The sequence below is a fragment of the Haliotis cracherodii genome, unplaced genomic scaffold (genome assembly GCF_022045235.1).
Source record: "Haliotis cracherodii isolate W230 unplaced genomic scaffold, xgHalCrac1.p SCAF_4, whole genome shotgun sequence".
Classification (NCBI taxonomy): Eukaryota; Metazoa; Mollusca; class Gastropoda; order Lepetellida; family Haliotidae; genus Haliotis; species Haliotis cracherodii.
The window spans coordinates 2,254,537-2,268,738 of NW_027266297.1; the positions used below are offsets into that span (position 1 = coordinate 2,254,537).

A 14,202-nucleotide genomic window follows, 5' to 3' on the forward strand; every position below is an offset into this window, starting at 1 on the left:
AGACAAATGTGATGATATTGCGAATAGATGAGGTTATCATGTCCAACCAGTGCTTTATGTCACAAACACATGCAAAGGGAAGTCAATTGTTCACCTAAAACATTACGGAAAACAAGTGAATTGCATCGGACGTCATTTTTCTCTCACAAAGTAATAACCTTTGTTACAACCTTTAATGTAACACATACCCTTATTGTATCATTAAAATTGATCATTACTTTGTCCAGATGTGCAAATGACATCCTTTTTCGGTCCAACCTGAGTGATGTATTAAAGTTGTATGACACTTGATCCCGTAGCACAAAGGTATCTTCATATCATGATCTACAATGTAACATCATTTTCTTTACTATCTTAATACCAGTTGATGAATGGATGAGTCGGATTGGTTGAAATGGAGAAATGTTGAAATTGTACAAAAACTTCAGATGCCTTGGTTTAGTTGCCATGGTTAAAAAATCCTATTTCATTGAGTCCTGAAAAATTCCGTAAATTCCAATTCTAAACGAAATCTCGATCGATCAATCAGCTGTACAGAGGCCGCATTTCCGTTGTCATGGAAGCAAGGTGGTAACTTAATCAACGTCAGACTGGATTGTGTACGTAATTACCAGGTTTATTGCATAATTAGTTGATATGAGGCGGGTGGGATGAAATAGTCTCTATCTCTGTCGATTGATGGCTTGTGGCGGCAAATGTGGACTATTAGTTTTCTTTTAGTGAAGTCATGGAGGTCGAATCAGCGCCCTTCGGCATCGCCCTCCGATTCACAGGAAACGCCTCCTCAAACAGCAAGCCAATATTGACACCTACTTCACCAAGTCCACCTCCCTCAATACCCTACTAAGAGCTGTAAGATCAGCCACATCCGCCCTCATTGACAACATTGATACACAAAACGCAGCCATTACTGCTCAAACAAACTTGACTCATGAACTTCAAGGGAAATTAGAAACCACTGAGTCTAAACTTGAACACTCTCTAGTCAGATGGGAGGAACTTGAACAATACACTCGCAGGAACTCTTTACGGTTCTTTAATGTCTCTGTTACAAGTGATAAGGCTCAAACCGACCAAATAATCATTGACATTTGTGAAACAAGTCTCGATGTTAAGGTTTGACAGCGTGATATTGATCGCTCGCATGTTATCAGCAAGATCATTAATGTTCGAGCTCAGGTCCTTGTTAAGTTTGCTACTCACAATACCCAACCCAGAAAACTAAAGGGTCACTCCTCCAGAATATTTGTAACGGAGGACCTTACAAAGCAGCGCCATGACTTGGTGAAAGAACGTCTAAATCTAAACAAAGCCACTTCATAGAATCTTTGCTTGCAAAGAAAAAGGTTTAAAACGACTCATGATCAAAAACACAACTGACATCGTAAAAATGTTCAATAAATGTTCAACTTAACTCGAGAACAAAACAAACTCTGAGATCCCACATCCATATACAATTAACTGTACTTATGAGACTCAAAAGTGTTCAAATGGTTTAATTTGCCATACCGAAAATGTGTGATTTCATTGAAAAAACATGAACATGCCAAAATGTCAATTTACAAATCGATAGCGTGTGTGTCCACCTCTGGTTGCGATGAAAGCAACACATCTTCGTCTCTTGGAATGGACCAGGCGTCGCACAAAATCCTGAGGGATATATGTCTTTATCTGTTGGAGCATGTTTCGAAGTTCCTGGAGTGTCTGTTGAACACGTGGTTGACGTCGAAGGCGTCGATCCATCTCATCCCACATGTGCTCGATTGGTGAGAGATCAGCGGAGCGAGCCGGCCAGGGGATGACATTCACGTTGTTTTGTTGAAGAGAATACTGAACAAGTCGAGCAATATGAGGCCGGGCGTTGTCATGTTGAAAGGTAATGCCTGGGCCATGACGACGCAAAAACGGTAGAACAACAGGGCCGAGGATCTCGTCGCGGTAGCGCTGTCCATTGAGATTTCCCTCTACCAGTATCAAACGGGTCCTCTGTCTTGCTGTAGTCCTACCCCATACCATAACGCTGCCGTCCCCGAAACGATCTTCTTCCATGAAACAATGATTGACGTAACGTTCACCTCGACCTCGGTACACTCGAATCCGTCCATCGCTTTGGCTGAGGTGAAAACGAGACTCGTCAGTGAATAGAACTTGTCCCCACTGAATGGCTGTCAAGCGTAGACGCTGTCTGCACCACTGTAGACGTGCTTGACGGTGGTTTCTTGTCAAAATGGGATGTCTGGCGGGTCTTCTGGCGACAATCCCTGCACATCTGAGGCGGCGACGTACGGTTTGTGTAGGTATTCGTCGAAGGCCTGGGATGCTTCTGGCAGTCACTATTGCTCGCTGGAATCGATTTTGTAGGTGTGTTGTTCGAATCCAGTTGTCTTGTCGAGTATTGGTTACGCGTGGCTGCCACTCCGAGGATGGTCTCTGACTGCATTCGTCTGTTGCCAACGTTGCCACAAACACCAAAATGGTGTTTCTGTGGACGTTAAATTAACGTTGACTCGATCCTGCTTCAAGCATGCCAATGGCTCGCAGACGCTCATTTTCGGACAGGCGTGGCATTTCGTATTGTTGTATAATTGCCTAATTTTGTTGTTTTTCTGAGTGGTTGTTGTCAGCACGATTCTAAACAATGCATATGGAATTCCGTTAACGCACATGTTTTTATACGCATTCTTGGGTAGTGAAATGCATTGGGCTTGCATAAAAGTCAGCTTTTGCATGGAATGCATGCTTTTCTGTAGCAGTTGCGTTTTTGTGACTTGATTCCATACATGTACTACAATATTGAAAACCAAACGTTACTTGTTTGAAAAATACACTAAAATATTGGTGTCACAGGAACTTTTGTTGTTGAGTATATAAAACTTTCAGATACTGTACCTGGCGTATGATTCATACTTGGAAAATACAAATAACTGCAATCCACATACACCAATCAATGGCAAACCTGCCGGTGCCCTTGCCTGGATAATACTATTTCCTGTATTTGATTGCGTGCAGAGCATCGATAGGTTTGCATTACAACAAATGTTATTCAACTCACCCAAGAAAGGGAAAATTCCACATTATCAATCAATCATCCACTGCCTACTTTAGATGATCATTCCATGGATGTTTTGAACACTTTTATTTATCCATCAGCTGTAGTCTTGTTCAAATATACCTCTGTTCGGCGCAGTCTTTCACATACCAATCCTTCTCATCATTCCTTGAACTGTTGAGCAAAATCCTTGCCCTGTTTCAGTAAACTCACACACAAAGAACATTTCCATATTTCACTTAAATGTAAGAAGTCTACGATATAAACTACCTCGTATTTCTGAGCAAATCTCTGAATATGACATGGTATGTTTTAGAGAGACATGACTTGAAAATAGACCTTTAACATTCCCCTTATAGGAGGGATAGGTATTGTTTTGGGTGTGGTATTATTGTATATTTCTCGGCATTGCTGTACGTTAAACGTAGGGAAGATTTAGAATTATACAATTATGAAAATATGTGTTTCGAGGTTTTCTTGCCTCATAAGAGAATATTATTATGTGCGTGGTACAGACCACCTAACACCCTTGTGTTGTATTGGGGTCAACTAGAACACTCACTTGAAACTGCTCTAGATTATATGCCCTACGTTGTTCTACTCGGTGATTTTAACGAAGATTTACTCAACAGCAACCTTCACCATCTGCACATTTTAGTTAGGAAGAGTTTACGTAATGTAATTAAAGCGCCGACACGCGTCACTCAGCATTCAAATACTCTTCTTGACCCTATTGTTATCAGTGACGATTGTAATTGTGAAGAGTCGAGTGTTGTCGACTACAGCACGGATATCAGTGACCACAAGGGGGTTGTTATCTCGCTAACGAACTGCATTGACATAAAAAAAAATCCAATGAAAGAAAGGTTCGGATTTATAGTGAGTGACTGAGTTGGGTTTAACGCCGCTTTTAACAGTATTGCTGTTATATCATGGCGTGTCAGCTTAATGTGGGAGGAAAGCCCGAGGTGATGCAAGTCTCAGACGTTTACCACTTCGGTGAAACCCACGAGTACGGGTATAGAGCTGACAACATAATCAACATCTAGAGACATAATCGGGGCGAACAAGGATTCGAACCCACAATCATAGGTTTCTGGCGTGTCCAAGGGACGCATCTCTGCATAGCGAATCGCGGCGCCTTAGACGACAGGGCCACCCATGCCACCTTCTGATTTATAAAAATGGTGACAATGCTAAGTTAATTGAATTGATTGAATCAACTGATTGGATGCGCATGTTTAATAGCTGCGAGTCTATTGATGTAATATGTGATTTTTTTTCTCTCCACATATAAAAACTATATAAGCATATGCATACCAAGCCGTGCTGTTACAAAAAGGCAGAAAGATAAACCATGATTTGATAATGGACTACGTAGAGACACACGAATAAGAAATCGAGACAAAAAGCTGGACGAACATGCAAGGGACGCGATTTATCTAAATATAGAAAACACAGAAAAAAAGTTAATAATTTGAAAAAAAATGACAAGGACAACTTTATCTAAACTGAGATGAATTATTATCTACACAAATCAAAGAAAACAGTTCTAATTATTGGAAACTCCTGCGTCACTTGATCAAAGAGTCTGGAGCCAGCACCGTGATCCCACCTCTGGTCACTAATAACAACACAGTACCTGAAGCATTTTCTGATTTTGAAAAAGCTGAAGCTCTCATTGATTATTTTACGTCAGTTTCCAATGTTGATGATGAAGGTGCCTCGCTACCACCATTTGTTAAACTATGTGATCATGAATTGGATAATACCGTTATAGAAAATCAAGAAATAACAGATCTCATAAAGTCCCTAACGGTAAATAAAGCAAGCATACGCAGTAGACATGAACCACATATTACTAAAAAAATATACCTCTATCCATAGCCAATCCTTTACGCTTGTTATTCAATTTATCTCTTGAACAAAGCACATTCCCATCACAGTGGAAACAAGCTAATGTAATGCCTTAGTACAGAAAGAGAGATAAGTCCCACTCTTCCAACTACAGGTCTATTTCACTGTTTTCTTGTCTTGGAAAATTATTTAAAAGACTCATTTTTAAAAGAATGTATAATTACTTTCTGGAGAATAAACTACTTTCCAAATATCAATCGGGATTCATGATCATGCCAAACAATTGTACTACAGATCAACTATTTGACATTTACCATCACATTTGTAATTCACTTGAATAAGTATTTTCGCTTGATGTTAATTGAACATGTTTGTATGATATTCTGTGATATTTCTAAGGCATTCAACAGGGTTGGGCACAAAGCTATACATGTATTGCATAAACTTTAACAATATGGTATAACTGGTAAATTATTAGCTTGTTGTCGTAGTTATCTGTCAGCCCGCTGCCAAAGAATATTTATTGATGGTAGTTTGTGAAGTAAAATAATCACCAAAGCAGGGGTCCCACAGGGCTCTGTACTGGGGCCGTTCCTATTTCTGATTTACATAAATGATATTACTGATCATCTTCAAAATATTCCTAGGTTATTCGCCGATGATACATTTATGAGAACTTTATCTACTGATATGGTCGTAATTGAAGACAGACTAAATCAAGACATTCTCTCCCTTCATCAGTGGGCAAGCACATGGCTTGTTAACTTTAATCCAACTAAGACAAAATACATGCTTTTTGGTAACAAACAGGTACGGGATTATCTTACTATTTGTTATGCTCACAAACACCTAGGAATCACTTTATCTCAAGATACGAAGTGGACTGCACATGTTTCAAGTATTGCTAGCGAAAATGGTTTCAGCTATGCGTAAACTTAAACATTAATTAAATAAATATAATCTGTCAAAAATCTATCTGACATTCATAAGACCTATTCTGGAATAGTCATCGGAAGTATGGGACAACTGTTCTGCTTATTACGAAAATATACTTGAATTAATACATCTTCACGCTGCCAAATTGTTACAGTTTTGACCAAATTTGCCTCGAGAGAAATGTTATATTTGAAACCGGCTGACTAACCCCCAAAAAGTGCGTAAAATTAAAAAAACTTACGACTGTGCACAAAATATTAATGAACGAATGTCCCTCATATCGAAATGATTTGTTACCCCACAATAGATCAGCTGCTTCAAATTATAACCTACGTAACAAACAGAACAAGACTGTACCTTTTGCCAGAACAAGTACGATTCAGAAATCATTTATGAAAGACTTTTTAAAACAATGGAATTCACAAAATTAAAATGTTAAAAATCGCATCTCTGTAGCTGAATTGAAAATAAAATAATTATCCAAATGTTACTAAATCACAATATTATTTCAGTTCTGGAAAGCGTGAAAATAATATTATACACACAAGTCTTAGACATAGATGTAGCAATCTAAATGATGATTAATTTAGGGTAGATACTAATCTTGCTCTTGCGGTTCCCGATGCGAAAATGCTTTTCACTATTTTCTGGAATGTAAAAAAATACTTTTAAAAGACAATCTTTGTTTATCAACATTAGGAATATAGGGACTCAGCCCAATCTAGAAACAATTCTTTGTGGTAAGTAAAGTCTATCAGAGGAACAAAATAAATCAATTTCTAAATATGTCCATCACTTTATTGTAGAAATAAACAGATTTTAAATCTATCTTAATGTAACAAGAATTTGCACTTGCACATTTCAGTATGGTTGTTTCAGTATGAAAAGCCTTAGTTATATTTTCTATTTTTCTATTAGTTTTGGTATTCGTTATAAATTTAATTTTGATGTAAAACAATAGCATTCAGTGTAATTATGAAAGCTCAGTTATATTCTATATTTCCCGCCCTTCACTTAAATTTAGAATTTAAAATGTCCATTAAATATTGTGGTATCACATATATATATTGAATATCTTTCACAAATGTATCATTGTATACCAATAAATATGAATGTATCTCATGTGTATGTATATGCATGTAGTCGTATATGTATGTGTGTGTATGTGTGTATGTAGGTATATGTGTTTGTGTGTAATATTGTATATATATATGTATGTATTACTATATTTTCTCATTACTTGTATGTAATTCCTATGCACTGTACATTTATTCTGCACTGTACATTTATTCTGCACTATCATTATTCACATATTACAATGTAATGAAATGTATGTAGGGGAAGGCCTCGTAAGTGTGTCACTTGTGCCAAATCCATTTCCGCAATAAAGAAATACAATAAGAGCCAACGGCAGGAACACTACCAAACCTCAAGAGCCTTAAGGTGTAGTTTATTACACTGAACCAAATTTAAAACTTCACAATGCTAAAATTTTAACATTTTAACCAGTTAACATTGTGGGCCCTTATTGTGTATTCAAACAGTAATGGCCACGTATTGTCTTCAGATAACACCCGTTTTTGTGCAGGTGAATCGATCAAAATCATGTGCACAGCACTATAGTGGCAACAGAGGTTTTTCACGTGCAACTGGTCACGTGGCCATTATACCGCACGTGTTTTCAGCCATACTTGTTAGCAGTCATTAACAAAAAAAGAAAAACACAAGAAAACAAAAATCTTTACGGCCATTTGTCATGCCACGCCTTTCGAATTTGCAACGTGAACGTGCCGTCGGCATGTTGCAGACGGGAACGCCCGTAGCTGAAGTCGCAAGGACGATGGGTGGTAGCCGACGGACTGTTTATGATTTAAAGACGCGTCTACAGCAAACGGGTGCCATCGCTGATCTCCCTCGGCCAGGTCGACCACGTGTGACGTCACATGCAGAGGATCGTCAGATTGTCTTACGTCACCTCCGTAACCGATTTTTGACGGCTACATCAACCAGAAATGAACTGTTTAGGGGTAGACTGAGTGCGCAAACCGTTCGAAACCGCCTGAGAACTGCTCACCTTCAAGCACGACGGCCATACTGCGGGCCGATTCTGACTCAATTACACAGACGTCAACGTCAATTGTGGGCACAGCGACACTTACGATGGACTCAGAGGAATTGGAATCAAGTCGTCTTCAGTGATGAATCCCGATTTAATTTTCGATTTGCTGACGGTAGGGCGAGGGCGTTGAAGCGCCGTCATGAACTTTGCGCCCAGTGTTGTGTACAGGAAGTTGACAGATTTCGAGGCGGATGTGTCGTGGTGTGGAGTGCTTTCCTTGGCAATGCACGTTCCAGGCTTCTTGTCAACCGTGGCAACCTCAACGCTGCTGCTTACCGCGACCAGGTACTGGCACCGGAACTTCTGCCTTTTACAGCAGCACATGGACCCGGTTTGATCTTCCAACACGACAATGCCAGACCCCACACAGCAATTTTGACAAGGAATTTTACTTCAGAATGCGGGAATCAACGTCATGGATTGGCCGTCAAGGTCTCCCGACCTCAATCCCATCGAGGGATGCTCTTGGCAGAAGTCTGCGCACTCTCCAGAACCAACCACAGAATTTGCAAGATCTTGGCACCATTTTACAGCAACAATGGCGTCGTCTTCCCAATCATGTGTTCACAAGCATTACAAGGTCCATGCGGAGTCGTTGTGTGGCAGTTGTCAACGCACATGGTGGCAATACACGCTACTGAACTTGTGTGCCATCAGATTCTCGTGCTTGGGACTTATGATTTAAACTATTGATGTTATTACCGAATTCCGTAGGTGCTTGGAACAAATTATGGTTACCACCGTCAAGTTTTTTATTTGACTCAGTATATAAGGTCGACTGCATTTAGTAGAGGATATATTTTCTATGATATCCTGTGGAGTGATTCTTTAAATGGAGATGTTGGGATACACAATTGGAAACGTTTATGTTGATGCCCAATCTATGCTGGCCGACTCATATCGATAACTTCTGTTCCTCCAACATAAATCAATCCACAGAGTGTACATTCAATGCCACAAATGACTTTTTTAATTTGACATGACAGACCTTCAAAAGGATTTGTACAGTATGTTTTAGCTTTTGCAGGTTTTTTGTGCCACAAGATGAAATACTGCATGGAGTTAGGTACGAAAGAAAAATGTCCTCCAACTTTACTGAACATTTTTTAATGATGTTTGTGAATGAACCTTTGTGTTGGAAATAGCAGTTGACTTTATGTTGACAACATCCCGAGAGACAGAGGACTGCAACGTAATCCATGTTACTGCAGTTCCATCTCCAGCACGTTTACTGTCCTGGCCCAAACAGTTTCAAACCAGGAGCCCAACTGCCACAGTTGGGTGATAAGTCTTTCATTCTTATTGAGAAAGATGCCTCATTGCTGCACTCTAGAATGAACACTGATGACATCACTGGATACCAAAGGGTGCCTAAATGCATGAATGATCATGTATGAAGTTATTCCACATATATTAGTTTCTTCCTGCGAATTGTGAACAATCGCCGAAATTCAAACAGATAAAAACCACAAAGAACAAAACGTAAATATATATTTGAACAAGGATTTACATTTTAAATCTACACACAAAAACAAAAACACATCTTGTAAATATGATTTTCCTCAACACTATACATGACCCCCAAATGTTTGACATAAATATATAGATACATGGTGACTACGTAGATACTCTGGGTATGAGATAAACATTAACTGTCAATAAATTGCAATGTTCCTTTCGCTATTTTTATCTACTACCAGTCGTCAGACCTTGCAAGATAGGCCAAAAGTATACAATCCAAAGTGTCCTTCTAAAGCGCTGATTTTATTTTCCTTTCTGTCTGAAAATATTACAGAAGCAATTTCTTTTCAAACTTTTTATCTTCATATGTGTTTATGGCATCATCGCGAATCTCTCTTGTTAGTAAGGCAAATGCTTTATGATCCTCTTAAAAACGATGAATATAAAACTCCCTTTATAGTCCACAAAAAATGCCTAAGAAACCTAAATTATGGAATGAAAGTATCGAATTGAATGTTAGAAAAGTATCGAATTGAATGTTAGAAAAGGGTAACATTCCGGTATGCTTTCTTGACAAAATTATAAGTAATCTGTGTATTATACATGATTACGTACAAAGAGAATAAATCGAACATTAATTAATACAAGTGCATGATCCCCTACCAGGTAAATCTTCAAAGTACAAAATTGTTCGATTTCCATGTAAAATATTTAATATTTCGAAAAAATAATTACTTTAAATTTCAGCCATCGCTAATGACAAAATTTTCAGCATATGCTTCAAATATATACTTGTCCGAATTCATAGTGAAGTGATGATGAAAATGGTATCCATTCTCTGATTCAGCTTCCCATTATCTGAAAGACGAAACACAATCAAGTTGTACCAAAATATGTTTACTTGAATCTACAAATCTGAGTATCGTAACTGATGCACTAAAAACGTAATTTTCTTTTTTTTTTCAGTATGAACATAACACCTGGTTAATGCCACGTTCAGCAATATTCAAACTTTATGATGGTGGCATGTAAATAATCAAGTCTGGACCAGAAAATCCAGTGATTGATATTGTGAGTAACGATCTACATGGTCGAGATGCAATGACACGCATTCAACCAAGTCTTCGACCCTGACCCCAGATCTATTATAGTTTGCTAGGGACCCATTCTACACCCGGAATCCCGTCTGTGGATACTGGCTGTAACCATGGTAACGCTGAATCAGTGTTTTTGTTGCCACGGCAAGTTTAACACCGATTGTATCGTTACATAACATTCCACATGAATAGTTTGTACTCATATTTATAGGTTTGAGTGGGTAAAAATGATAAATACGACTCTTTTTAGTGAGTCTGGTTTAACGCCAATTTTATCGGTGTTACAGTTATATCAAGGCCTGTGGAAAGGAAGCCAGGTAACACAGAGGTCTTACAACTTTGGTGAAACCCACGAGTTCAGTTATGGTGCTGACAAACCAAGAATTGTAATTGGGACGAATCTAGAATTCAAACAAACGGATCCTGGCAAATAAAGTACGACATTCTGCGACCCACTTAAACTCTGAATGGTGACCTGAGTTTATATTACGCAAGAATAGTGCACCCTGATGCTGGTAAACACCATAACCACAAGAGTACCGCACTGCCCAGGGAATGCGTACTTACGTCCAGGATATCTCGAGATTGTGCGACATTCGGTGGTCAAGGGATGAAATGACGAGTGTCTGGAAAACCAAAACTAGAAGGTCATGGATGGCGTAAACATAAAGTCTTGAAATACACTCTATATATAAAATATATGGTATTTATTTTATACTACGTTAAATGATTCGACTTTTGTTTTCACGTAAGACTTATAATTGCGATTGCGGTTCAACTTTAGAAAAAGTACGGAGTTGGACCTTATTCTGGACGAAGCTGTCATGACTTGTGGCGTTGACGGTGACGGTGCGTATCATCCCTGGCAACCCCAATACCTCCACCATCTGCAGCCTCAGAGCCTCCATACCCACCATTGCTTGTGTGACGTTCATAGTCAGCTTGTTCTGAGGGGCATGACAACTCAATTAAATGTCTTTCAAAATATCAGTATGAACTCATAAGATTGCAGAAAAAAAACACTTTTGAGACTTAACATAACAAACAATGGGACATTTAAGGACACAAAACAAACATATGCCGTGAGATTAAGTTAACATCGAATCATCGAAAATATCAGTATGAACTCATACGATTAAAGTTAACATCGAATAAGAAACGGGTCCTAGGACAGGGTAAACTAATTTGTCTTGTGGGTTCTTGGAAGCTATGCATTTATCATCTCCCAAGCCATATTCAAACTGTTCAGTTGTTCAACATGCACAGCTGATCCAGTAGTCTAATCCGCCGCAATTCACTGTGCAGGATTGCGTGCCTATGAATACAAAAAACCTATGATATAGGTTCGTATCCCAGATTAAACCTATTTATGTTCTAGGTTCGCGAGCACCATATGCATGCCCAAGCTTATGAGTTTTACCAAAATGATAAACGTCAAAGAATTTTGGGAGTTCCTCCTTTATCAAGCTGACATTCCATGATATAACTAAAACACTGTTCAAAACACTGTTCAAACCAACTAACACACTCTAAGGCAGTGACTGGCTATTTTAATACCTACCTCTTTACAGTCAAACACGGCATGATAGTAGTTGCTTTTCTCGTAAGTATCTGGAATAGATCACACATATAGCATTTTATCTATCATTTTACAAATCTGAAGAAAAATGAAATTAATACCTCATGGGTTTTTTCATGATATTTTCTTGTTTACTTGTACGAAAATACACACATCGGTGGCTTAGTATTATCACCATCATCATCAAAATGTATATTTGTGAAAAGAAATATGCCTTTTTTTGACCATATACTTATCTTGACCACGACATTATGATTAATTCTTTGCAAGTTGCACTCTTAACACAATGAATTCCCAACCTTAAACACACTACTGGACATCTATACCCCACAGTCGTTGTGTCAACTCCAACCACACCTACCTATCTCATCCCCGTCATCCCAAAACAGCTCCCCCCTGGCCTGCAACCCTTGGTCCTCCATTTCTCCCAGGGCGACAATCAGGGTGAATGGCGTCTGGCGACTGGCAACATAACATTAAAGATAGTCATCGAGAATACTGAAAAGCTGGATAGCCTCAAGTAACACATTGCTTCATTTCGTCACAATGCTAATCTTTTTCGATACGTCCTCGGTACATCTTTATCAGACGTATATCTAGCCTTTCAAATCGTAAATTATTCCACTGCACACTGAAACGGTACACCACACAAGAAATTGCTGAAATCTTGTCAAATATACACACACTTTTGTTTGTTTGTTGTTTAACGCCGCACTCAACAATATTCCGGCTATGTGACGGCTGTCTTTATATAATCGTGTTTGGACAGGCAATCCAGTTATTGACATCATCAGCATCAATTGTTTGATAGGCATTACTTAGAAGTTGACAAGATAGACACAATTGTTATGGATAACAACTTCTTTAATACTGTAAAAGGCGACGTTTCGGTATAGATCCTTATACCGTTGGCAAGCAAGACTGAATGAGGGACATAGTGCAGGATATATATAGCAAGTGGAGGATTAACAGTAGAGGATTAACAGTAACAACAAGCATCGATCTCAACCAAATCAGCGAGCCTGACCACCTGATCCCGTTAGTCGCCTCTTACGGCAAGCATGGTTTGCTGAAGACCTCGTCTACCCCGGATCTTCACCTCCACATTTTATACAGTTTTGAGAGTGAGAGGATAGACGCGTCCTTGTGTTACAGAAACTTCAACTGATGATATATGTAATGATTTAAATATTGAATCATGTTTCACGATACACCATATGCGGTACCTGAAGTATGTGTTGTTGGCAGAGTCTTGGAGAGGCAGGACATGACCTCCGCGCACATGCAGGGGGATTTGGGAGTCCGGGCTGATGGGGATATGTAGGTAGGACCTCCCCTCCTCTGCAGCTACATCACCCTACGGAGATGATGAATCATAATACAGGCATTGCTTCCTCAAACTGAGAGACACAGGGTGATTCCTACGGAGATGAAGAATCATAAAACAGTCATTGCTTCTCCAAACTGAGAGACACAGGGTGATTCCTACGGAGATGAAGAATCATAAAACAGGCATTGCTTCTCCAAACTGAGATAGAGACACGGGGTGATTCTGATGTAACAGACTTTGGTGCTTATGACACACGTCAAAGATGACGTTTATATAGTGCCGCTTGTAGTCTTGTTTGATAGTCATTACTTAGAAGTTGACGGATGACAAAGTAGACAAAATTTATGTTTAACAACTTCTTTAAAACTGTAAAAGGTGGCATTTTGGAATAGGTCCTCATACCGTTATCAAGCATGGACAACGGTATAAGGATCTATACCGAAACTTTGTCGGTTGTAGTCTCCTAAAAATAATAATATGTAAATTATGTCTCAAATTTCCTTGAACAAGCACACGTGTTTTATGCATTCGGAACACACAATGGACGTGGAAATCCCCCGGATATCTTGTGATCAGATTATCAAAGAATTAATACTAATGCAAGCAAGGGAGTTGATCAGTTGGTGGATACAACTTTCAACTGTAACATGTCACTCACGGTGTACCAGTCATACCAACGTCCCTGTGGTACGTAGATGCTCAGTGAAGTCTGGCCCTGAAACAAGACTTCAAATATACAGACACTGCATGTAGGGACATATAGTTTCATACCGT

General features: G+C 39.1%; 1 protein-coding gene across 2 annotated transcripts in view; it reads right to left on the reverse strand.

The window, feature by feature from the left end:
- Positions 1-9,308: 9,308 nt before the first annotated feature.
- Positions 9,309-14,202, reverse strand: part of LOC139478824 (maltase-glucoamylase-like) — a 69,170-nt gene continuing 64,276 nt past the window's right edge. For both annotated transcript variants that reach the window (XM_071261484.1, XM_071261483.1), the window contains 7 exons: positions 14,087-14,143; positions 13,325-13,455; positions 12,460-12,560; positions 12,081-12,130; positions 11,323-11,466; positions 11,087-11,145; positions 9,309-10,280 (listed from right to left, as the gene is read on the reverse strand). In XM_071261484.1, the coding sequence (XP_071117585.1) occupies positions 10,277-10,280; positions 11,087-11,145; positions 11,323-11,466; positions 12,081-12,130; positions 12,460-12,560; positions 13,325-13,455; positions 14,087-14,143 (546 nt within the window). In that variant the 3' untranslated portion in view covers positions 9,309-10,276. The remainder of the gene's footprint in view (positions 10,281-11,086; positions 11,146-11,322; positions 11,467-12,080; positions 12,131-12,459; positions 12,561-13,324; positions 13,456-14,086; positions 14,144-14,202) is intronic.